This window comes from Doryrhamphus excisus, chromosome 19, assembly GCF_030265055.1.
Source record: "Doryrhamphus excisus isolate RoL2022-K1 chromosome 19, RoL_Dexc_1.0, whole genome shotgun sequence".
Lineage (NCBI taxonomy): Eukaryota > Metazoa > Chordata > Actinopteri > Syngnathiformes > Syngnathidae > Doryrhamphus > Doryrhamphus excisus.
Window position 1 is genome coordinate 7,401,949 of NC_080484.1, and position 26,624 is coordinate 7,428,572.

The 26,624-nt window shown below is 41.3% G+C and overlaps 2 protein-coding genes across 2 annotated transcripts in view; one reads left to right on the forward strand and one right to left on the reverse strand.

The window, feature by feature from the left end:
* ak7a (adenylate kinase 7a) overlaps positions 1-7,101 on the forward strand; it is a 24,119-nt gene extending 17,018 nt beyond the window's left edge. Inside the window, exon 19 of the mRNA XM_058057862.1 lies at positions 6,940-7,101. The gene's annotated coding sequence lies outside the window, so the exon portion shown is untranslated. The remainder of the gene's footprint in view (positions 1-6,939) is intronic.
* scara3 (scavenger receptor class A, member 3) lies at positions 90-26,168 on the reverse strand. The gene is made up of 12 exons (XM_058057863.1): positions 25,529-26,168; positions 11,688-11,720; positions 11,502-11,546; positions 11,305-11,424; positions 8,193-8,273; positions 8,007-8,116; positions 6,845-7,089; positions 6,424-6,643; positions 5,419-5,507; positions 3,950-4,142; positions 3,703-3,880; positions 90-3,638 (listed from the first exon to the last, which is right to left on the reverse strand). Exons 1-12 carry the CDS (start codon positions 25,533-25,535, stop codon positions 3,160-3,162), a joined length of 1,800 nt encoding a protein of 599 aa, XP_057913846.1. The 5' UTR covers positions 25,536-26,168; the 3' UTR covers positions 90-3,159.
* Positions 26,169-26,624: the final 456 nt, after the last annotated feature.

Sequence of the window (26,624 nt, forward strand, 5' to 3'; positions counted from 1 at the left end):
ATTGAACCCTGGTCTCCTAGCTGTGAGGTCTGCGCGCTAACCAGTAGACCGCCGTGCCGCCCCATCTGAACATTTCTTACAAAATATCAAAGTGGCCCTTGCATCCTTTATTTTCCATTATGTGACACCCCCGTACTAATGTTAGTATTTTTTGGGGGGGGGTGGGGGGGGCTTCGTTAGTCTAGACCAGGGGTGCGCAAACTTTTTGACTCCTGTGCCACATTGGGTTAAAAAAAATCAGCAGCGGTGCCATCTATATTATAATAGGTGGCATCAAGCAGAACGACATACTTGCTCACGGTGCCACGAAACGAACACATCATATCCGCAGCAGGTTATCACATCACATAAATCAAAAACTAAGCGCTAAACATAACTTGTAACTTAAAAATGTTATTCCCAAATAGCCACAAGGCATGCTAGGTAGTCTATGAACAATAAAGATTGTACATCAATAGTATGTTCACGCTTCCTTGTTTACTCCTCTGACTACCTAATCAACACATTATGCATTCATTCATTCATTCATTTTCTACCGCTTTTTCCTCACAAGGGTCGCGGGGGTGCTGGAGCCTATCCCAGCTGTCTGCGGGCGAGAGGCGGGGTACACCCTGGACTGGTGGCCAGCCAATCACAACCATTCACACTCACATTCATACCTATGGACAATAAAAATTGGACATCAATAGTATGTTCACGCCTCCTTGTTTACTCCTCTGACTACCTAATCAAGACATTATGCACTGAAGCAAAAATGTGACAAAAACAACATTTTGTGAGAAAGATTACCACAAGCTACCCAGCATGCCTTGCGGCAGGACTATATGGGTGTTTTTTAGGCAAGGGTATTGCATGCAGATATTTGATTTGATTTATTAGTGTCTTCCATTTCATTTGTCAGCATCCATATGCAGCAAAGTGTTATTTCTGTGAGCATCATTCTTGAGTTAGACATGTGAAACTCATTTAAAAAGGTTTGCACTTGAATAATGCTCAGATAGACCTGAAAAATTAAACTATCAAGAGGCTTGAGCCAATCTAAACACTGGATTGATTCCCTTGTGTTTCTTAAGCGAACCAAGGGTTGATTGTGGCTGAAACATGAACCGTCGCATATTACAGTAAGTGATATGAAGACAACTTCATGCTGATGGCGGGTTTAAGGCAATCATTCTTCAGCATCCAGTCACTTGAAATGTATGCTAAATCTATGTTAAGACTATTGTGTAAAGTGTACATTTTTGGCAAGATTCCCAGAGCAAGAGTCATTTAAGAATGTCCTTTGAAAGCAACTGGTGGAAAACCGCAGAAATGTGAAGGGAGGGTCCTGGCATGTGTTTTGTGTTAATAATAAAAGCCGCTCCTTTTCCTTCACGAGGCAACAATAACAATGTCAAGATACAATCGAGACCACCACTTCAATGTCGACTTTTATTGTTCGATGCAAGCCAGTCGCATGTCATGACAACACTCACCAGTTGTAGTTTTATGTCTGATATATAAATGATCCCCCCCCACCCCCGATTTCCAACAGATGGTGAAATTCTTCAATCGGACTCACTAATTTGATTTCACACAGCAGATGCATGTTGACTTCAGAGTACCTGCTCTGAAAAACAGTTGCAAAGAATGATCATTCATATCAGCCATGATTCATCAGCATGGACTAAGAGCAGTGATTTTCAACCACTAGTGTACCTTGAGAAACCGTCAGGTGTGCCGTGAGGAATTATCCAATTATCACTTTTTATAATTAACATTTATTAATCAGCAAATATGATGTCAATAGTCATTATGTCAATAGTATACATGGACCCAAATATTCCAATTGCATTTGGTTTATTTGCTCAAACGGAAATATAATATTCCTTTAACCAATCCGATTGAGGTATCTTGTACCCGCTCAAACGGAAAGTTGTCAGACTGCGTTCTTCTTCGTGGTGTTTTTCTTCTTCTGTTGTTTATTGGCGGTTGGCAAGCAGCTTTCGTATGCATTAGCGCCATCTGTGGAACAGAATCTAAACCCTTCTATACGCCATTCACAAGTCCACTTTTATTCATTCATTTTCTACCGCTTATCCTCACGAGGGTGCTGGAGCCTATCCCAGCTGTCTTTGGGCGAGAGGCGGGGTACACCCTGGACTGGTGGCCAGCCAATCACAGGGCACATATAGACAAACAACCATTCACACTCACATTCATACCTATGGACAATTTGGAGTGGCCAATTAACCTAGCATGTTTTTAGAATGTGGGAGGAAACCGGAGTACCCGGAGAAAACCCACGCATGCACGGGGAGAACAAACTCCACACAGAGATGGCCTAGGGTGGAATTGAACCCTGGTCTCCTAGCTGTGAGGTCTGCGTGCTAAGCACTCGACCGCTGTGCCGCCTCCAGTTTTATTAAAAAAGAAAATCTATGTCTATATAAAACATGTCCTGAGTTTAATTATAAAATATTAACAAGATTGAATTTGATCTTTTTTTGTTTAAATTTATCCCGGGTGCGTTCTTTCAGCGCATGCTCAGATATGACGTAACACGCAGATCCAGACGTTCTTCACTTTTAAAAATGGAGGCCGGCAATCGGCACTGGACTAAGCAAAGTTTGTTTTTGATTCAAACTAAATTTCAAGACTGGACAGACGAAAAACTGGCAATACGGAGTTATTCCAACAAGTGAAAGAAAAACTCCTGGGAAGTCGGTATCACGTGATGTTGATGTTTACGTTTTACTGGGCATGCCCTTATTGACTATTCTGGTTGATTTTCACGGCGCATGTAGACAAGAGATTGGAATATTCCTTTCCATGGATACCATTGTTTCCCGAAAGGTCATTCGGAAAGAGAAAAAGTGGTGATGTAAAAACATGGCTACTGTGGAGTGTCTGTGGTGTAAAGACTGGCAGAGCAATGGAATATTGGTCCGTGTGGCAACACCTAGCTTGTTCCTCCCATAGACTTATTGATGCACGTGTGAGGTCGTGGTGACATTTTGTAACATTTTTGGTTAGCGGTGTGCCACAAAATTTTTCCAATGTAAAAAAAACATGCCGTGGCTCAAAAAAGGTTGAAAATCACTGGACTAGAGTATTAATTGGGAATGTCCTGTTCGGATCAGGTCTATCAAAAGTCATGTCCAGACCTAATCCATCCAATTATTGTCTTTTGGGTCCTACAGCAGGTTCGCTTTGCTGCTGTGTATTGGCTTGATGGTGTTCTCCTGGAGGGCCAGGAATCCCTGGTGGTCCAGGTGGCCCAGCTGGTCCTGGTTTTCCTTTAGGCCCAGCCGGTCCGATTATTCCAGGTAGTCCGGCCTGGCCCTGGATACCTGACGGACCTCTTGGTCCAGGGGTGCCAGGTTTACCAAGTGGGCCCCTATCACCCTTTTGGCCCCTTTCACCACGTGGTCCCGGTTGACCGGGTGATCCTTTAATTCCTGCCTTGCCGAAGGCTCCTCTGTTGCCACTAGGGCCGGGTTGGCCTGCTGCACCTTTGGGTCCAAAAAAGCCCTTTTCTCCTTGGGATCCACGGGTTCCTATTGGGCCAGGATCACCTTTTATCCCGTTTAGTCCCACAGGTCCTTTGGAGCCGGTTTCTCCACGGTTCCCTTTGGGCCCTGGTGGTCCTGGAGCACCTATTGAGAAGATAAGATGTATGAAGCTGAAGTTGTACACAGGATTTGAACAGTATTTCCCTACCTCTTAATATAGTGAAGTTACTGATCAGTTGTGTATGGTGTGTGTCCACCAACTTCATCTCCTCCATCACCATCGACAGGTTCCTGACATCCACATCCAGACGAATATTTAGCAACATGTTCTGTTGCCTCAGTGTGTCGGCCGAATTGAGAAGTAACAGCACGCTGCTGTTTAAGTTCTGCAAGCGAAGGAACGTATTAGAACGTGAAATATCGGGAAATGTTTGGTGTTTGTATGTGGACACAACCTGGAGATCTTCAGTTTGTCTTCCCAGGCGACTCTGGCAGGTGGAGCTCTCAATGTTGATGTACTTGTACATGCTCTGGACGTGCGTGACGGTGGCGTTGATGCTGGAGGATATGGTGTCAATTTCCATCTCGATGGAGTTCAGGCGACCATCTAAGGCGGAGAAACGCTCGCCAGTCCGGTTTTCGTAATATCTAAAAATAATAATAAGCAGAGGTGGAAGGTAGATGCAAGTTTGATGGTTTTGTTTTTATTCAGTGAACAACAGACTGCAAACTAAAGGCACTTTTTTTTAAAAAATCTTATTTTATTTGGGCAAATATATGAAACATTACAGTGCATTTCTTACATCAATCCAAATATAACTTTCCATTATTTACATTTGTATTCAACTATCTGATCACAAGCCCAAAAGGTGTAGGCTGAAGCAAAAGCTTATAAATGCCTACCCCTCTTGTTTCCCCCTGTTATTATTATCATTGTAATATTATTATTGTTATTATCATCATCATTATTATCATTATTGTTATAATCTTTATCATTAATACCATTATTATTCATTCATTCATTCATTTTCTACCGCTTATCCTCACGAGGGTCGCGGGGGTGCTGGAGCCTATTCCAGCTGTCTTTGGGCGAGAGGCAGGGTACACCCTGGACTGCTGGCCAACCAATCACAGGGCATATATAGACAAACAACCATTCACACACAGTTATCAACATTATTAGAGCCCTCAAAACATGAAATAACACCCCTATAGTCACATTTGCACTCTTATTACCCAATATAGTGGACATAATGAGAGAAAATAAGCTTTGAAAATGCAGAAATAAAAGTTGCTTGTGTGTCGCAATAAGTGTGTTTGGAGGACAGGAAGTGATGTCGGGGGCCGCAAAAGTAGCCTGTGTTATTATGATGATGATTATTATTCATTCATTTTCTACCGCTTTTTCCTCACAAGGGTCACGGGGGGGCTGGAGCCTATCCCAGCTATCTTTGGGCGAGAGGCGGGGTACACCCTGGACTGGTGGCCAGCCAATCACAGGGCACATATAGACAAACAACCATTCACACTCAAATTCATACAATTTGGAGTCACCAATTAACCTAGCATGTTTTTGGAATGTAGGAGGAAAACCGGAGTACCCGGAGAAAACCCACGCATGCACGGGGGGAGAACATGCAAACTCCACACAGAGATGGCCGAGGGTGGAATTGAACCCTGGTCTGCGCGCTAACCACTGGACCGCCGTGCAGCCCCTGGACTACACCCTGGACTGATCGCCAGCCAATCACAGGGCACATATACCATTATTATAATCATCATTAATATTACCATTTAAAAACATTCCAGGCGACATTCCGCCTTGAAGACTGGACTTCTAATACACTATGATGGGCCCTCTTCAGACTTCTTTAAAAGTGTTAAAAAAAATAAACTTTAAAGTTACAAGAGAGCTTGAAAATACCTGGAATGGTAATGTAGGTCATGCATGTTCTCCTCATGTTCATCCATGAAAGACGTGACATTGTCCAGTTGCATTTGCAGGTTCATCACCTGAAAAAGACATTCCCAAGTCATCACCTATCACCACGGTAACATTCCGAAGATCTCCCATAACGACATTATAGCTGACCCTCGGTTTTCGTATGGCACGGTTTTCATAGGATTCAGTTTTTGATGAATATTGCCAAAAATCATGCACTGTCTCAGTTATTGTACGGCCAGACGACGCATCAATGCATTGGTGAATTAGCCTCTGTGAAGAATGGACAGTTTTACAGATGGGACAATATAGACAGATTCCGAATATTTATTCATTCATTCATTTTCTACCGCTTTTCCTCATGAGGGTCGCGGGGGGTGCTGGAGCCTATCCCAGCTGTCTTCGGACGAGAGGCGGGGTACACCCTGGACTGGTGGCCAGCCAATCACAGGGCACATATAGACAAACAACCATTCACACTCACATTCATACCTATGGATAATTTGGAGTCGCCAATTAACCTAGCGTGTTTTTGGAATGTGGGAGGAAACCGGAGTACCCGGAGAAAACCCACGCATGCACGGGGAGAACATGCAAACTCCACACAGAGATGGCCGAGGGTGGAATTGAACCCCGGTCTCCAAGCTGTGAGGTCTGCGCGCTAACCACTCGACCACCGTGCCTCAGAATATTTAAATCCATTTTATTATGTGGTTTATTTGTTCGTAGAACGCAAAGAGAACGATGAACAACTCTATATCTGTCTCCTTTCAGGCATTGCGCCCATGTATTAATGAGGCTTTCAAGTGCACTGCGTATTTCTGAGTGCTTACATAAAAATGTATTCAGTTTGTTTGTTGTTGACTAGATTAATAGCCAAAATCCAGTCGTTGTAGTCACTAATTCATCAGTCACATTTCTTGGGAGTTTCTAGCTTTACCACTACTTGTAATATGTTGCTAGCTAGTATGAAAACCCCAAACATACCTGCTGACTAAGATCGTAGTACATCTCTGAGGACATGACCATTCTTTGGTGGTCTGCTATGATGCTGTTTTGGAGGGAGCGTAAGGTTTGCGTATTGCTGCTGGTGTTGGATTTGACCAGGCCGAGAACCTGACTGTAGTTCTGCCAGTCGCTGGTCAACTTTTGGAGGACCAGAGTCTCCTCGTCTGATTTTCTCTGCAGGGCATCAATCCACATGGTACTGGAGAGCAGATAACATAGATAAATGATTTCCCGCCGATATGTAGCTACAAGATGTAAGCAGCCATATGGATGACGAACGCTATCAATCATAGTTTTGGACTTGTTATTCTTACTGCATGCATAATGGCTTCCATATGAGGGAGATGACTAAAAGGGCTTGTTGTCATCAAGAGAACATATCCCTGCTCTGGCGACTCACCTAAGTGCCACGGTGGTGTTGACCTGCTGTGCTGTAGCTTTAACATCGTATTGATCCTCCGTCAGAGTCTTCATCTTCTCTTCGCTTTCTTCCAGCACGTCCTTCCAGCCGTCCACCTGATCTTGGTATCTCTCCAGCAGCTGGTTGAGAAGTTTGATGGACACCAGGTGGCTCTGCATGTCGCGACTCAGCTGGTTGCTGGTGGCTGTTAGCTTGGTTTGGGTCTGAGAGGCTTGGTCCAGGACCTGAGGTTTGGGAGGGGGGGGGCATCTGTTATATATCCAACATATTGATCTGAATAAAAAATATAAAAATAGGACAAAATTGACATCATGTTTTCAATATCAATGAAATAACTTGTAGATGAAGATGACACTAAATACTAAAACTACAACTTTAACATCCATATCCCTACAAACCTTTTGGTGGGTGTGAGTGACAGGAAGAAAAGCTCTGACTTGCAATGTGTTTTGTCTAAACTTAAAGGGTTTCAACCATCTTTGGGAAGAATGACTTTCATTCATTCATTCATTCATTTTCTACCGCTTTTCCTCACGAGGGCCGTGGGGGGGGGGGGGTGCTGGAGCCTATCCCAGCTGTCTTTGGGCGAGAGGCGGGGTACACCCTGGACTGGTGGCCAGCCAATCACAGGGCACATATAGACAAACAACCATTCACACTCACATTCATACCTATGGACAATTTGGAGTCGGCAATTAACCTAGCATGTTTTTGGAATGTGGGAAGAAACTGGAGTCCCCGGAGAACATGCAAACTCCACACAGAGATGGCCGAGGGTGGAATTGAACCCTAGTCTTCTAGCTGTGAGGTCTGCATGCTAACCACTTGCCCGCCGTGCAACCCGGAAGAATGACAGTTAGAAGCCAAAAACATACCACTTCCACACGTAATGGGAGGATTTTTTTTCACTATCATGTCATGCTGTGGCTGACTCCTTACAGTGTTAAGGTGATGTAATCTACTGTATGTAAAGTCTCTTCAATTATTGATGCCTCGTGAGACCAGAATATTACATATGCCCCTGTAGTAGACCAGTAGTAGACCAGGATCGAGACCAGTAGTCCTAGCATTTGCTGGAAAAGTGGGGATCTACTGGCGTTGTGTTATGTGAAGCCTTGTTAACTGATACATTTTACAGTACCTGCTCTTGTCCTAGTAACATTTTCTGCACGTCCTCGAACTCCTGCTTGAGTCTGCTGATCTCCTCGCTATACAGAGTCACATCCAAACAGCCGGAACAGTTACTCAGGTCTGAAAGATGGACACAAATGAGCAAGGCACTCATGTCGAGAGTATGGTTTGGGAAAGAAACAGGCGATTGAGTTACCTTCTAGTACTTTCTGAGCCCTGGTGATCTTCTTGTCATAGACTGATTCTTCTTCAGCGAGATGCTCGACCTTCCTAAATACTAGAGAATGAGAACAACTACTTTGTATCACAGCAGACATCATCAGGAAGTGTAGTAATCATTTATTTAACCTTTAAATCGGTCATTATAGATTATATAATTAGAAAAAGATTATATAATTATTGGCTCATGTTGCCATACGATATCTCACAATATTGAGTCCACCTCTCATATTTTAGCAACCATATTATAGCTTCTCAAGGTTAGCAACTTTAGTACTTTAGAGCACTGTGTCCAAAGTGCGGTCCAGAGGCCATTTGCGGCCCATGGCTGTGTTTTTATTGGCCCGCAGCATATTCAAAAAATATAATTTAACCAAAAAAAAACCTAGGAAAAATAGCAGAAATTCTACAAGAATACAGTCTAAATATTAAATACTAAATACTAAATATTATATAAATATAAAATATATAAAATTATATATAATAAATAAAATTATATAATAATACATATAATATACACATAATAATATACATAATACATATAATATATATAATAATATATAATAATATTTATATATATTATAAAAAATATTATATAAATATTATATAAATGAGAAAAACATAATTTTATGAATGTTATGAGGAAAAAACTTAATTTAAGAGATTTTAAAAAAACGTAATATTATGAAGGTTTTTTTAATCATCATTTTCTAAGAATAAAGTCAGAATATTAAGAGAAAAAAGTTTTATTATAATGACAAAAAAAAATCGTTTGTTTAAATAACTAAAAAAACTTTTTCTCATTAGAATAAGACTTTTTGGGGATTATTTGGACTTTTTATAGTCTTACAGTGTTTTTTTTTAACTACACAATGTGTCTTTAAAAACTCAGTAGTTCAAGTTTATATGACGACAATCACGTTATTTTTTATTTTTAAATGTTAATAAATGTTATAATTATTTTAATATTTAAATTTAAATTTTTGAATTTTCTTAATTAATTTTATAATTTTTACATTTTAAGGGCAAAGCGGTCAAATAAATTAATACTAAGACATCTGTACACCTCCATTGGTAACAGGGTGTTGAAGGCTGACAGTGAAAATAATAAACACATCACAACACATAATGTCAGTCCTGATATGAAAATGTGTTTTCATTATCCAACAAATTCCACCAAACGACCGATGAGAGAACGTTTATGCAGCTGCTCGGGTCCTGAACCCCCCACAAAGTTCCCAGGAGAGCTTTTGAGTTTGTGTGAGTTTATACGGTGCGCCCTCTTTTTTTTTGGAGCATTTTCTGCATCATAACTGCTGACTCAGGGGATTGACGCGGCTCTGCGAGCCAAAATAAGCGTATCCACATGTGTTGTGCACCGAACCTGCTTGTCCTGCAGCGATACAGCTCCTGTACTAGTAATACTTCCAGTGCATCTACACAATCATGCAGTATTCTACATTGACTGTAGTTGCTGTTAACAAAATCATGCTGTTTTATTTAAGCAAACCTTTTCAAGGATAAAAATGACTTAAATGCACTAAAATGAAAATATAAGGCATTCAGAAGATGCATTCAAAAACAGACGTGATGCAATGTAGTTTTGTACACTGGTCACTAGATGTCGGTAATGTTACTGTAATCTTTGGTGAGACACACAAGCACCAGACTTGACAATAACAATAACATAATTAATAATAACATACGTAATAATCATGGGGCGCCACGGCGGTCGGGTGGTTAGCAGACCTCACAGCTAGGAGACCAGGGTTCAATTCCACCCTCGGCCATCTCTGTGTGGAGTTTGCATGTTCTCCCCGTGCACGCGTGGGTTTTTTCCTCCCACATTCCAAAAACATGCTAGGTTAATTGGTGACTCCAAATTGTCCATAGGTATGAATGTGAGTGTGAATGGTTGTTTGTCTATATGTGCCCTGTGATTGGCTGGCCACCAGTCCAAGGTGTACCCCGCCTCTCGCCCGAAGACAGCTGGGATAGGCTCCAGCGACCGTCGTGAGGAAAAAGCGGTAGAAAATGAATGAATGAATGAATAATAATCATCATCATAATAACACAGTCTACTTTTGCGGCTCCGACGTCACTTCCTGTCCTCCAAACACACTTATTGCGAAACACAAGCAACTTTTATTTCTGCATTTTCTAAGCTTATTTTATGTCATTATGTCCACTATATTGGATAATAAGAGTGCAAATGTGACTATAGGGGTGTTATTTCATGTTTTGAGGGCTCTAATAATGTTGATAACCGTATTTGCTTTGGGTGTTAATAACAGCGCCACCATTTGGTGGATTCGGCAAAGCTTCACCCCATTGTGTACAGCAGTTCAAGAATGAAGTCCAAATAATTGTAAGAGTAACTAGAAAAAGTGTTCATTTTACAAGGCTAAGTTAACATTATGAGGAAAAATAAGGTTTATTTTAGTAGCATAGCACGATAAAATATTAGTTGATTAGATAAATATTAGTTGTATTATTATGAAAAACAAAAAAACAAGAAATACATTTTGGAAAAGTATGTTATGTTACCATAATAAAGTCAAAATTCTCCAAAAGTCGTACAGGTAATGGTTTAATGTTTTTTTTGTTTAAAAATAATTAGGTTTTGGTGAATGTAGAATAGTATGGGAATAAAGTAGAAGATGATTTATCACTTATTATGTTGGTTTACAAAATATCAAAGCAAACCTTGCATCCTTTCATTTTTTCAGTATGTGGAATAAGTTTGGACACCCCTGAAGTAGTGCATACATACACTTGGGGTGTGCTAATATTTTTCTGTGACTGTATTTCATTACATAACAATTTGATGTACTAAATGTATACTTGCAATCAGCATCAACTTCACTCTGTGATTCCTGAATGATTGTAAACAATTTCCTGCTCTCCAACACGATAAGGAGCATGATGAGTAAAACATTTGCTGCTACAGTGCGGCTGTCATGGTGCAAGTTAAACGAGCGCCCAGACGATGTAGACTACATGAAACATTCCCATGAAAGCCTCATTCTCTCATGCGTCATGTCAGTCCATGACAGCATGTGGTGATTATTTGGAGAAGGAAAACTCACCAAGTGACGCCAGCACTGCAACGATGATGATGAGGAATGCTACAAATGCAGCAAGGACTTTGACAGCCAGTTGGAGAGAATGGCTCTGCTGGCACCTCACGCAACCACCTCGAGTGCGACCTGGACACACGCATGACATGTTTAATGCACGCGTATAACTGCCGATTGAAGTTACACTTGGCGCACGTGGCCTTCACCTCTGAATGTAGGTATTTCCTCCTCTTCGCCGTTGAGCTCCTCCTCTGCAAAACAAGTCAAAAACATTGAATTCAAGCAAGCAAGGCTAATGAGGTCGACCATTGCTGACTTCACTTCACTTCATTATATATATATATATATATACATACTGTATACAGTATCATATTTATGACGTGACTGATTACCTTTAAAAAGCTGGTTCTCATATCCGTAGTTGTCTGCCAAGGAAAGAAAGACATAATGCAGATGTTTTGTTAGTAAAGAAAGAAGCCATCAACAACTTTTACAAATCATAAAAATTCCATAAATCACAGAAACCAGCTGGTTTTTAGTCATAGATGTACGTACAGTATGAACATGTATTGTATATTACGCTCAGCCAGTCAAAAGTTTGGATACATTTACCCATGCTATATGCTGAACTTTTGACCGCTAGGGCACTTTTTTGACAAAAATTGGGAATAAATTGTATAATGTACAGTCTACATGCAAATATACAAAAGACATGGCATGGCATAGGTACATTACAGTACAGCTTTGGCATTTTTGATGCTAGTCAGCTAACTCTTAGCATTTTAGCATTCAGAATCAGAATCAGAATGCCCTTTATTGTCATTTTACATATCGTAGAATTAAATTGCAGCAGCTCCATTTTCAGTGCAAGACAGTATAAAATATAGAAATTAGAAGAATAAATGAAGAATAAATAGAGGAATTAGAAGAATAAATAATAAATAACAAAGGGTCTACATCAGGGGTCTCAAACAAGCGGCCCGCAGGCCAAATGTGGCCCACAGGACACTAGTTTGAGGCCCCCGCCTTGATATGAAAGTTTAATGTTAGTGCGGCCCGCGCAAGTTTGATATGGATGCTGTATGGTATCATGTACCCAGAAAAAAATATTACGTTTGATTAATGTTCATGTTAAAGGTTAAATAACTGTTAATAGTTATCCTCCCTATCCGTGTGGAAGTGGTAAGTTTTTGGCTATTTAAGTTTAAAGGAAATTGCTTTATTATTATTATTATATTTATTTATTACTGATTGATTGATTTTCTTTATTCTTGATTTGCTTATTTATTTTTCATCTTATTTTGTGTAGAAAAATAAAAAGTAAGATATTTGAGAACAGTGGAATGTTTTATCAGAGCTTTTCTTGTAGAAAATTGGAACCAAAGCAACGTTTAAAAATTTTTTTGTTTTTAATAAATGCGTTTTTTGGTTTTTTTTTTGGAAAACCTGATGAGGCCCAGTTTCACCCAGACCCGAGCTCCAGTGGCCCCCAAGTAAATTGAGTTTGACACCCCTGGTCTACATTGTAGAGGACGATTGGTTTCCTTGGCTACATGGTTACATCTTGTTGAGGGAGATGATGGCTCAGGAGTTAATGGCAAAAAACTTTCCTCCAATCAGAAGGCAGCATTGGAAAAACCCTTGTCCAATCAGAATGCAGCATAAAACAACCTAAATATCTCAAGAACGATCTGTGCCATCAACTTGTAACTAAGTTCCACCCCCCTTCAAAAGCGACCAACGATGGCACCCACGACTTCCTACGACATCGGGAAGTGGGAGAAACTTGTATCTTGGAAGTGAAAGCGAAAAACGCTCGTCCAATCAGAATGCAGCATTAAGAAAGACTAAATATCTCAAGAACCATAAGTTCTACCTCAGCGAAAGCGCCATAGAGTCATCGAGTGTTGTGCTTGGTATCATTGGAAAGCTTGTGGCGAATTAAGTTAGCCAGAGATTGGTTTTAAGTTGATAGGACCCAATGTTTGGGAGTTAATCACGAAAAACGCTTGTCCTGTCAGAATGCAGCAATAATGGAATATAATTGAATTTGCTGATGTTCTTTTGGAGTGGTTGCGGCTGAAGTAGCCTGTTTAGTTTTCGCAGTACAGAAATTGTTGAGGTACCGCCTCCTCCTTGTCAGACGTTACAATTGCATCTTTGTCCGTACTGATGCTTGGTTGGAGAGATGAGTTCTGGAGCACTAAATAAAGGTGCTGTTATTTTGGCGGCCATTAATGAAACACAAACACACTTTTGGTAGACAAGGGTACTGTTGAAGTGGTTTGCAAACGTGACCCTTTAACAGCATGCATCAGCTTTTCCAAGCCACCCACATGATGTCAGATGTTGAATTGCTGCAGAATCATAAAGGTTAATGACTTAAGGTGACACTCCCACACTGACTCATAGATTATTTTGGGTTTATGTTATGTTTTATACAAATCTGAGTATATTTTTCATGCAGTTATTCCATTTCATTCATTTTCTACCGCTTTTTCCTCACGAGGGTCGCGGGGGTGCTGGAGCCTATCCCAGCTGTCTGGTGGTCAGCCAATCACAGGGCACATATAGACAAACAACCATTCACACTCACATTAATCCCTATGGACAATTTGGAGTGGCCAATTAACCTAGGAAAACCGGAGTACCCGGAGAAAACCCACACATGAGAACATGCAAACTCCACACAGAGATGGCCGAGGGTGGAATTGAACCCGCCATTGAACCGCCATGCCGCCCCGTTATTCTATTTCATTAGCTAGAAAATAAAAAATAGACAGCTGCATCGGTATAGTGGCCCTTCGTTGATTTGAAAAATATTCCGACCCCTGATAAAAAAAAGAGAAAAATATTCTGACGTTTTCCAGCTGCAAACAATGTCTGATGATGAGTTTTGGCCTAGAAACATTTTCATCTTGTTTTTTCCAGGGTTGAAATATGCACAAAACTGGATAAGTAAGTACACATGATCTGATATTGATTTACTCCATGACCCGCATTCTGTGAGACAAAGATTACTTACGGCTGCAGTGGAGCCGCTGTGGTTAGATCAGGGCGAGGCCGACAAGCATAAGAGAAGAGAAAAACCGAGATAACTTTGTCCAAATAATATTAATAATCAATGTACATGACCAAAACACTAGAATATGAATTAAATAGAGACAGATGAAGCTATAGTATGTAAATGTTGGACCTTACACTTTAAACACATTTGGATACAATGAATTCTATGACTGCTGTCACAGTCCCGGGTGTGGAGGGAGTACAGGATAGAGCTGAGCACACATCCTTGGGGTGCACCCAGGTGAGGTGTGAGGCCCAAGTCAGTTTAACGCATTACTCTTTTGTTTTCTGGTCATGTGTCACATAAGGATTGTGGACTTTTCCTTTAAATCAGGATGGTGAAGTTATACTTATAGCAAAGCATTCATTCATTTTCTACTGCTTATCCTCACCAGGATTGCACGGGGTGCTCCCAGCTGTCTTCGGGCGAGAGGCGGGGTACACCCTGGACTGGATGAAAATATTCATCTTTATAAATATTTTTAATTAATCAGTTAATTGGCTCCAGACCTAATGGTGAAGTTGGATTTCATATAAATAAATGGAATATTTACATAGTTAGAGCCTTCTAAATATGGGTTTTAAGATCAGATCCATCTAGATATGAAATAACACCCCTATAGTCACATTTACACTTGTATTACCCAATATTATATTATTATTAATAATGCTGGAGCCTATCCCAGCTGTCTTCGGGCAAGAGGCGGGGTGGACCTTGGACTTGTGGCCAGCCAATCCCAGGGCACATATAGACAAACAACCATTCACACTCACATTCATACCTATGGACAATTCTGAGTCGCTAATTAACCTAGCATGTTTTTGGAATGTGGGAGGAAACCGGAGAACATGCAAACTCCACACAGAGATGGTCGAGGGTGGAATTGAACTCGGGTCTCCTAGCTGTGGGGCCTGCACGCTAACCACTCGTCCAAAGCATTCATTCATTCATTCATTTTCTACCGCTTTTCCTCACGAGGGTCGCGGGGGTGCTGGAGCCTATCCCAGCTGTCTTCGGGCGAGAGGCGGGGTACACCCCGGACTGGTCGCCAGTCAATCACAGGGCACATATAGACAAACAACCATTCACACTCACATTCATACCTATGGACAATTTGGAGTCACCAATTAACCTAGCATGTTTTTGGAATGTGGGAGGAAACCGGAGTACCCGGAGAAAACCCACGCATGCACGGGGAGAACATGCAAACTCCACACAGAGATGGCCGAGGGTGGGGATTGAACCCTGGTCTCCTAGCTGTGAGGTCTGCGCGCTAACCATGAGACCGCCGTGCCAAGTGCCAATGCAAAGCAATGATGGTATAATATCCTGAACTTCTGATATAGTCAACAAATAGCTCTTAAAGTGGCTCCCAGAATGCATACTTGATACTTCTAATATCCCATTGTGGTTTAAATCATGCCTCCATGACCCCACTTTAGGATTTTCCCTACCAATGGAAAGTATCAGCACATTGTTTGTCAAATAGCCCCAAATCAGTATCCACCCTCAAATATCTCACTGCTCTTCCAAACTTTCTCACCATATTTTCTCTTTCACTGCTTTCCTTTTCTATCCTCATGTTTTCATTTCTCCCCGTGGAAAAAAAAAAAAGTCCTCTCGCCTGACTCGTTAGTGAGGAAGCAGAGCCGTCCAACACACACACAGAATTGAAGCTGACAACTGCACAACAGCCGTGCAGAGTCACACCTAAACAGCCAAGTCGTGACCCAAGCATGTGGAACCACTAAAAATATATTCAGCTTATTTTGAAAATTGGCTTGTAATTGTAACATATATATTACACTGGAATCTTCAATATAAAGAGACCCCTCAATGAAAACAATATCATGTTCCAAATGTACTTTTCTTTTAGTCTAGTTTGGTTATTATATATATTGTATGTATTTTCTTCTGGGTCCGTGTCCAGCTTTGTCTAATTACAACAGAAGTACAGTAGTGCATATAAAATTTATATTGACAGTTACTATGGTACCCATTATGTCATTGTATGGTCATATAGGTGCATTATTAAAAAATAAATAAATAATTAAATTTAAAAAATAAAAATAAAAAAACCTTAAACTGTATTATGGAAAGCAGGAAGTGCACAAATGTAACAGTTACTGATTGTAAAAGTACCAGATGGAGGGGTAGGATTTAATAAGCTTTGCTTCTTCCTACTCCTTTTGGACATGTGTAACTGGGAACTGATTATGGGATGCATTCAATTGTAATCTGATGCATGTTCAAATGAAATAAAACCATTACATTATTGAGCACTTTGTTCGGCGGTCTTTGAATGCACCACGGTGGTGTACTGTTTAGCATAGGAAGCCCCTTCCAAACAATGACAACAAGCAAGCAGTGTGGAAGATGCCAAATACCTTCTCTAGTCTTCTAGCCTCCAATGATGGTCTGTCGACTAGACTAAAGGCTACACCGTGACTCCAATTCCTCCTGTTCATCTGACATTGTCATCCATTAGTGGTGAGTACTTATACATGTAATACTTGTAATACTACATATGTGTTTACTATGTGTGTTCCGGATGCTGTCATGAGGGAACAATGATAATTGAAAATAGGAGCGAACCAAATCAACAACCAAGGACAGACATTTCCTTTAGTAATAACAATACAATGGAGAACAAGAAATAAATAACTAGGTGTTTGTTAACATAACGTTAAAAAGGTGGTATGCTAACGTATCATACTAACGTAACAGGTACTCAGTTAACTCTAGCCTAAACAACAAAACTAGTATAACAATAACTAGTTTACTTGCATCTTGGGGGGGGGGGCATTTGTGTTCCGTGTTTCTCATCTGTCTTTATAAGTTGATGCTTACATTGTAAACTTTCAGTGACGCAGGAGTGATAAATAATTAGCTGCGGACTTTAAGTCCCAAGGACCAACCCAACCATGAAACGTATAGTCATAGTTCAACTTATAGTCCGGAAAACACGGTTGTTATATCACCATGTCAGCTTTTTCTCTAGTTTTCCCAGTTTGGCTGCTGTTTTGGTTTAAATATGTTTCTACACTGGCGGCACGGCAGCAAGTGGTTAGCGCGCAGACGTCACAGCTAGGAGACCAGGGTTCAATTCCACCCTCGGCCATCTCTGTGTGCAGTTTGCATGTTCTCCGGGTACTCCGGTTTCCTCCCACATTCCAAAAAACATGCGAGGTTAATTAGCCACTCCAAATTGTCCATAGGTATGAATGTGAGTGTGAATGGTTGTTTGTCTATATGTGCCCTGTGATTGGCTGGCCACCAGTCCAGGGTGTACCCCGCCTCTTGCCCAAAGACAGCTGGGATAGGCTCCAGCACCCCCCGCGACCCTCGTGAGGAAAAGCGGTAGAAAATGAATGAATGAATTTTTACAATGTGCTGCGTGCTAATAAAGAAAAAACAAGCTGTGTGCCCCAAATGGCACCCAGGCCACACTTTGACTCTTTGGTTCACCTGTGATGTCAGCTACTTATCCTTCCTACCGACCTGTATAATTCAAGTGTCATGTTATTTTTCACGCCAGAGTCGTTTATTCACAATTACTACTATTCCTAACGCTGTACAACAGTATTTGGTGCCAATGCCAAGGCATGCATATACAATGGAATATGGGTTTATGTCATTCGCACAGCACGGGGTGGAAAACTGGATGGCGAGAAAAACAAGTGCATAATTTGGCCTTGGAAGGAGGCAGAGACGTGCAAGGATTTGCCACAAGAGCTGGAAAATGTCTGTTTCTAAATCAAATCAAATGAAACGTTTCCTATTTCGCCAAGATCCAGCATAAACCAAATGAACTCGATGGGAATAAAACGGGAATGAAACAAACCACATCAAGTCTTTCTGTTTGATATTTGTGTTAAATCCATTTTTCTTTGTTTTGTTTTTAAAAACTGCCGAAAAAATGTCATGTTAGTGTACTTAATGTTAGTGTACAGTGTTGCAGTCTAGATTGAATATAGAATGGCATTTATTGTCATTATATAAGATGTACAACGATTTTGGAGAGCTTATTCTTTCAGTGCAATAGTTAAGTTTAAAAAAAAAGTATACAAAAGTAAAAGTAAAAAAAAAAGATATATACAAGATATCAACGATATACACATTTTATTGCACAGGAGCAGATATGTATTGCACAGATATATATATTAATTTTAGTGCAAATGATGAATGGCAATCACTTGAAAATCACTGCGCACAGAGTCATTATTATTATGATCTAAATAGCAGGATAAGCATGGTATAGCGTCATGTGGTCCGGGGCTGCATGAGTGCTGCCGGAGCTGTGGTTTATTGAAGGAAAACATGACTCCCACCATCAACCGTGACATTCTGAAGCAGAGTGGGATCTCTTCTCTTGGGAAACTGATTTTCCAACGTGACATTTATTATTTTTAAGCCAAGGGTGTCCAATGTGGGGCCCACAGGCCACTTGGATCGTTGTTAAACCTCCCAAAAAACAGAAATAATAGGGAAAATAGAGCAAAAAGTCAAAACGTGCATAGTCTTTACATATCTACCCTGGATTGATACCACTGATTTTTGCTCATTTATTTATTTTTCTCATAAAATAGGCAGTTTTTTTCCACAAAAAATACATTCCATAATTTCTAAAGACATGGTAAAATGTACAACACACAGTTTTTACATGTTTATATTTTGTGTTTATTTCATCATGCATTGCGATTTCGTACTTTCAGCTGTTCTTGAATGCACCATAGCTGTGTGCTGTGATATGCAAAAGTTGGTTTAGCTACGTTAGCACAAACTTCGGCAGTAAATGATCATTCATTAGTGGTTATACTTTAAATATGTTTAAGAAGTGTGTCAGGTATATTGAGGGCTTAAACCTGGCGAGTGAACATTGGCAGTTGAAGAGAGAAAGGGGAGGCTTTTGCAGCTGCATTCAAAATAATAGTTACTAATAGTTACAGCATTGGGGTGGCACGGCGGCAAGTGGTTAGCGCGCAGACCTCACAGCTAGGAGGACCAGGGTTCGATTCCACCCTTGGCCATCTCTGTGGGGAGTTTGCATGTTCTCCCCGTGCATGCGTGGGTTTTCTCCGGGTACTCCGGTTTCCTCCCACATTCCAAAAACATGCTAGGTTAATTGGCCACTCCAAATTGTCCATAGGTATGAATGTGAGTGTGAATGGTTGTTTGTCTATATGTGCCCTGTGATTGGCTGGCCACCAGTTCAGGGTGTACCCCGCCTCTCGCCCGAAGACAGCTGGGATAGGCTCCAGCACCCCCGCGACCCTCGTGAGGAAAAAGTGGTAGAAAATGAATGAATGAATGGTCATAATATTTAAAAACAAAAAGCATGGATCTACTGTATGTAACTTTTTTTTTGTTGTTAAACATTTTGCAAAATAAAAAAATCTATATAAAAATTCATTGGAGTTTTCATTATCCTGCTCTCAGGGGAAAAAATTTGGACACTCCAGGTTTAGCGAACTATGCACCCAGGACTAATGAAATGGAGGCCACCATTTCCATTTCCATTTCCAATGTATCCCAGTTTCTTTTATAAAAACACCTTCACTGGTCTGAAATTTCTCCATAAAAGACTTTCCAGACAAACATAATGTTCTTCTACTGTACACTGAGTTGTTGGAACTTCCTGCAAAGGTGATTTTCCCCGCTAAAAAGCCCACGTTGTACTGTTATTGTAAGTGGGCATCTGGTCCAGCTGGTGTTTCTGTGGCCATGAAAGCCACCTATGAAAATATCAAGCTTGGAAGCATGTGCAAGCAGCTTGAGAAACATTCCATGCAACTTTAAACCTAACCAGAAGATAAATGATCTGCAATCCAAAAGTTTACTTCCTCAGCTTTGGTGTGTACTCCACCGTGCGGTGTATGTGAACGCAGCACAAAGCGGTAAGGGTATGATGTTGCGTTTTGTGGGCCTTCTGTGGTGGTTCCTCTTGGGAGGTTGTGGATGAAATTCAAATGAGTCATCAACATGCACACTAACTACTTCCAACTCCGAGAAACTGCCTTGCAAAGCAAAGGAAAGCAGGAGTGAAAAGATTGTCCAGGTCTAAGTGCAGGCTGCTGATTATTGACATGTCTTCTGGCTGGAATGTTCATCATGTGGTCTCCTCACAAAACTCTAAATGTTTGGAATTTGTTTCCCTGAACTGTGAATCCTTTACGAGGGTGTAGGTTCTTTTATTGTGGTTCAGCAATGAAAATGGATATATTTTAAGAGCCTGACATGTTTTGCAGGCATGCAGTCAGCCGCACGTAAACAAACCAGGTTAGGTTTACAGCACTGTGAGGTCAAAGGGCGTGTACAATATCCTCTACTCTTTGCTGCTTTTTTTTTTGTTTAGCCCCACAGGGCATCCTGCAATTATTTATGAAGCCGTACCCTGGTCATTTCCAATGATGAAGCCTTCTATGAATAGACACACCATTATATTCAATAACTGTTATTAGAACTGATACCACCGTGTACCATTGTATGGTAAACACTCCAATTAAATAACCGCCGGGGTCGCGAATATTAACAGCTGCATAGTAATGATGTGGTTTGCACTGCAAGATGCTGCATTTGACCTGTGACGAATGATCTACCTCTGCATGCGCTTTAAAATGGTTGTGCTACCCAGCTGTTGCTGTAAAACTCGCTCGACAGACATTTTTTTTATGGCTGCGCAGTTTGTTCCCTACTGGTATTAAAACATTGGTTCTATTGCTGTTGAGCTACATTTTACTTTCCACTTTCTCATGCACTCCAAATCATTATTACATTGAATTTTGAGAGTTCATTCATTCATTTTGTACCGCTTTTCCTCACCAGGGTTGCGGGGGGTGCTGGAGCCTATCCCAGCTGTCTTCGGGCGAGAGGCGGGGTACACCCTGGACTGGTCGCCAGCCAATCACAGGGCACATATAGACAAACAACCCTTCACACTCACTTTCATACCTATGGACAATTTGGAGTGGCCAATTAACCTAGCATGTTTTTGGAATGTGGGAGGAAACCGGAGTACCCGGAGAAAACCCACGCATGCACGGGAGAACATGCAAACTCCACACAGAGATGGCCGAGGGTGGAATTGAACCCTGGTCTCCTAGCTGTGAGGTCTGCGCGCTAACCACTCGACCGCCGTGCCGCCCATTTTGAGAGATTATTATAAAAATATGTATGTATTTACAAATAAAGGCATTCCTCGTCTTGTTAGATGTCAGACACTCGCTGCAGTTGAATAAAAATATGGCTCTGGCTATTCATTTGGGAATTATGGTGCTCTGTAAAAACGGTGCACCTGTCCATCATCCAGCGTCGCCCCACTCCCTGCCCCCTTAAAGGAATGTATGAGGCAGCATATTTAGTTAGGTTGAGCCGGGCTGGACTCACCCTCAGCAAGAGTGGAATCCACATCAACAGAGCGGCCGAGAAAAACACTGTACATGTTCTTGGCGTGGTTTTGCAGCTTCGCCATGTGGCTCAGAGTCCTCACCGCTTTACCAGCAATGTGTGTGTGATTAGTAGTTGAAACCAAACATGTGAAAGCAGGTATCATTCGTCTGTGATTAGGACCTGTACTGCACCGCTGAAATAACAAACAGCCAGGCAGACTCATGATGGCACATCCTGGTAAAGCATAGACAAAGCATTAGTGGTGGTTGGGTTGTCATGGTTACAATCATAACAGGAAACGGAAACAGATGTATTGTTCCACAGGATTGAGATTCAAATGAAGTTGTCAGACTAGATGGATATTTGCACTTTTCAGTCATTACTGTATTGTGGTTGACCACAGCTTATTATCAGTCCAAAAATATGCAAATGATGCATATTCATGGCCTAAATTCAGCATTTTCAAGCATAAAAATGGCTACAATTGGCGCAGGGTGGCAGAGCAAGGCGCAGCCAATTTGGTCATTTGAAAGACTGGACCGTGGTGAGATGGGCGTGGCAGCGCACCATGGGAGGTGTCCACATTTTCAGCTTGGCGCAGTGACAAGTTCATGACAAAACAGCCCGCCAGGTGCGAAGAAAGCTTGCCAGCTACGACCTGGTATATTTGGGGCGCAGGTGAAGCGCAGCCTGTGTAATGGTAATTGGCTGAGAGGCGCACAGTGCAGACTAAGGTTGTGTAAAATAATCTATATTAATTGATACATCGATGCGCATGCGCGCAATGCTAGTGCATCGGCTCATTCACTGGGTATTGATGCAATTGACGGGTGAAATCGAAATTCATCGCAATGCGTTTGTGGGTATGGGTAAAATCCGATGCAAGCGCTGTTTTATTATTGTTCAACTTCACTCCATATGCTGTTCCCCAGGTGCCATGAATGCACCATCATTATTTGGCGTTTTGTATTGAATACGGACAGAAGCCGTGAGGCACATACAACTACTAGGAAAACAACGTTCGCATGCTAGCAGCAGCGAGGAAGTTTCTATATTTAACCTCCCCGCAACGTTTAACGTATGTTTGGAAACACTACGGATTCTCAAAGAACGGACATTTGCTATGAATGCTGCGTTAAAAGGTGACAGCAGGTGACATTAGAACAGCAGAGCAGTTGGCTTCTTCCTGAATTTGGAAACAATTTTAAAAGGGCGCGCACAGGCCACACAGACTCTAGTTCGATTCCACCATCTCTGTGTGGAGTTTGCATGTTCTCTCCGTGCATGCATGGGTTTTCTCCGGGTACTCCGGTTTCCTCCCACATTCCAAAAACATGCTAGGTTATGAGGTGAATGTGAGTGTGAATGGTCGTTTGTCTATATGTGCCCTGTGATTGGCTGGCCACCAGTCCAGGGTGTACCCCGCCTCTCACCCGAAGACAGCTGGGATAGGCTCCAGCATTATCAATAATAATATTGGGTAATACAAGTGTAAATGTGACTATAGGGGTGTTATTTCAAATCTAGATGGATCTGATCTTAAAACCAATATTTAGAAAGCTCTAACTATGAAAATATTCCATTTATTTATATGAAATCCAACTTCACCATAAGGTCTGGAACCAATTAACTAATTAATTAAAAATATTTATAAAGATGAATATTTTCTTATTCTTAGCAGTATCATTCAATAGCAATATATATTTTTAATAATAATATAATTTCAAACATATTACAAGCATCAACACTAGATTTGAACTGCTGCTGAGCCACTAGAAAATTATTGTTTGTTGTGTGTGTTGTCAACATTTTGATTTGTGTATCTTCTGTTTTTATGTAGTCATTCATTCATTAATTTTCTTCCAAAATAACAGATGCTAATCTGCCAGTGCAATAAACTCAAATACAAGTGGTAATGGCACTAAAATGATGACAGCAATGACATTAGAATGTGTTGGGTCACGTGTTCTGACCCTGTAATGACCCATGAGCAACCATGTACTGCACCCTTCATTCAGTCAGCACATGTCTAAAAGGAACCCTAATAACTCTCTTTATTCTATTCGGGACACGTCAAAGCTTTGGTTAACATTTTGATACAGTTCACGGGTTGAGTTATATAAACACACAATCCTTCAACAATTTATATTTTTTCTCCTCCAACTGTTATAAATAATAATAATAGCTTTCCTTTGCCTCCTTTTTGTATGAGCTTACATCATCGTTTCAAGCTTTTAGTTGGCATGTGTTATTCCTTCCTACTTGCTCTGTCCAACTCTATCCTCCTGTCAAAACTCTCTCAGATAAAGTTAGTTGGGACAATCCATTCTTTTTACTGACTCCAGTTCTTCACAGAAGTGAATCGGGTACCGATTTACTCAAGTCACCTGTCACGAAGCACATGCGCAACAAGTTGCACTTATGAGTCAGAGAAACTCGAGTCTTAGAGTACCCGTGAGTCAGTTCAATTTGAGTATACGTCGAGCACCTGTGAGTCAGTGAAACACAAGTCTTCATCAAGTACCCGTGAGTCGCTTAATTCAAGTCTTCATCGAGTACCAGCGAGTCACTTAATTCAAGCCTTCATAGAGTACCTGTGAGTCAGTTAACTTGAGTCTTCGTCGAGCACCCGTGAGTCAGTGAAACACAAGTCTTCATCAAGTACCCGTGAGTCACTTAATTCAAGTTTCATCGAGTACCAGCGAGTCACTTAATTCAAGCCTTCAAAGATTACCTGAGTCGGTTAACTCGTGTCTTCGTCGAGCACCTGTGAGTCAGTGAAACACAAGTCTTCATCAAGTACCCGTGAGTCACTTAATTCAAGTCTTCATCGAGTATGTGAGAGTCACTTAATTCGAGCCTTCATAGAGTACCTGTTAGTCAGTTAACTCGAGTCTTCATCAAACACCTGTGAGTCAGTGAAACACAAGTCTTCATCAAGTACCTGTGAGTCACTTAATTCAAGTCTTCATCGAGTACCAGCGAGTCACTTAATTCAAGCCTTCATAGAGTACCTGTGAGTCAGTTAACTTGAGTCTTTGTCGAGCACCCGTGAGTCAGTGAAACACAAGTCTTCATCAAGTACCCGTGAGTCACTTAATTCAAGTCTTCATCGAGTATGTGAGAGTCACTTAATTCGAGCCTTCATAGAGTACCTGTGAGTCAGTTAACTCGAGTCTTCATCGAGCACCCGTGAGTCAGTGAAACACAAGTCTTCATTGAGTACCCGTGAGTCACTTAATTCGAGCCTTCATAGAGTACCTGTGAGTCAGTTAACTCGAGTCTTCATCGAGCACCTGTGAGTCAGTTAAACTGGAGTCATCATCAAGCACCCGTGAAGCAGTTAAACTCGGGTCTTCATCAAGTCAAACACTTGAAGTCAAATCTTTGCTGTGTAAAGGAGAGTTGACCCGATCAGTTGCTTTACTTTTGTTGCACTTTTTTAATTTTGCTAGCAGTAGCAACAACAACAAAAACAAACTTGCAAGCTTTGAAAGACTCGTTCATGACTCGCACATCTCTAGTGTGAAACATGCACGTTTCTGCAAACCTTATGTTGTCTTTCGCTGCATCTTTGTGTGTTCAAATAATGGAGTTGGATTATGCATACACATGCACAGAGCTGTAAAAAGCTGGCAGATGATCATTTCCTGCCCTAGCACATCAAAGCAGTACGTTCTCAGGTAGATGGGAACAACATGCGGGTGCTGGTGAAGGTGCATGACTACGTGTATTGTACCGTAGTATATTTTGATCATACACAGATAGAAGTCTTACCTTTCATGATTGCTGAGTGTCTGATGGTGATGATGTCACCGCCTTCTCCACAAAACAAGTGCACAGGATAAGCCAAAGCGTCAGCAAGTTGATGCGTCAGTATTCATTTTCCAGTTGCATGGAGATGCCAAAAAAAAAAAAACAGGAGGAAAAAGATGTCAGGTTTAGAAGTTGGTGCAGAATAAGCTAAGAGGAGCTGCTGCATTCATCATTCAGTCCAATATTCCAAAGTGTCTTAGACTGGAACTCTGTCCTCTCATCCCTCTCCCATCCACGGCCTGAGGAGACTGAACCTCTGCAGAATGAAACTTTCAGTGAGAGGGAGGAGTAGGAGCAGGAGAAGAAGAGGAGAACAAAAAAAGTGGAAAATGAGGGAGGGCCTGGAATAGGGAAGGCGAGAGGTAGAAAAAAAAGGGGGGGGGGATGGTTGGTGCGTTTTGTGGCTGAGGCTAATGACTAACAAATGTTTGGACATGACTAGAAGGAGCACCTTGAGTACGCGTGACCTTGCAAAGTCCAAAAAATAGCTGGAATTGAACAACCTGCACATTAGCGCCCATGCTATTTTCACAAGTACGCTTTCTAAACCTGCCAGCAGGTGTCGTTACTGCAAGTGTTGGACTTGTTGGCCAACAGGTCTTAGAGTTCACATTCAGGGGATGTGTGGATACGTTTGCCTATAGGCTCTATCTCAGACGTCTAAGGTGTGGGAGGTTAAAGGTCAGAGAATCAGTTTTCCTTTAGCTCTCAGGCTCGATTTACAGTTGTGGAATAAATGTAAATTGTATGATTAGATTAACACGAAATGGAAGGTGTCCTGGCTGGTCCACCCAAATTACACCATCATTCTTCTTACAAGCTAACCACTAGCCTATATAATGTACCTTTTTCAGCACTTTGACTAGTATTACAAGTATTACCTATTGTTGCTTTAAAGCTGGGACAAACGTATATGTGCTAACGCATCATAGGAGGTGTCCTGGCTGGTCCACCCAAATTACACCATCATTCTTCTTACAAGCTAACTATTAGCCTATATAATGTACTATTTTCAGCACTTTGACTAGTAATACAAGTATGCCTATTGTTGCTTTAA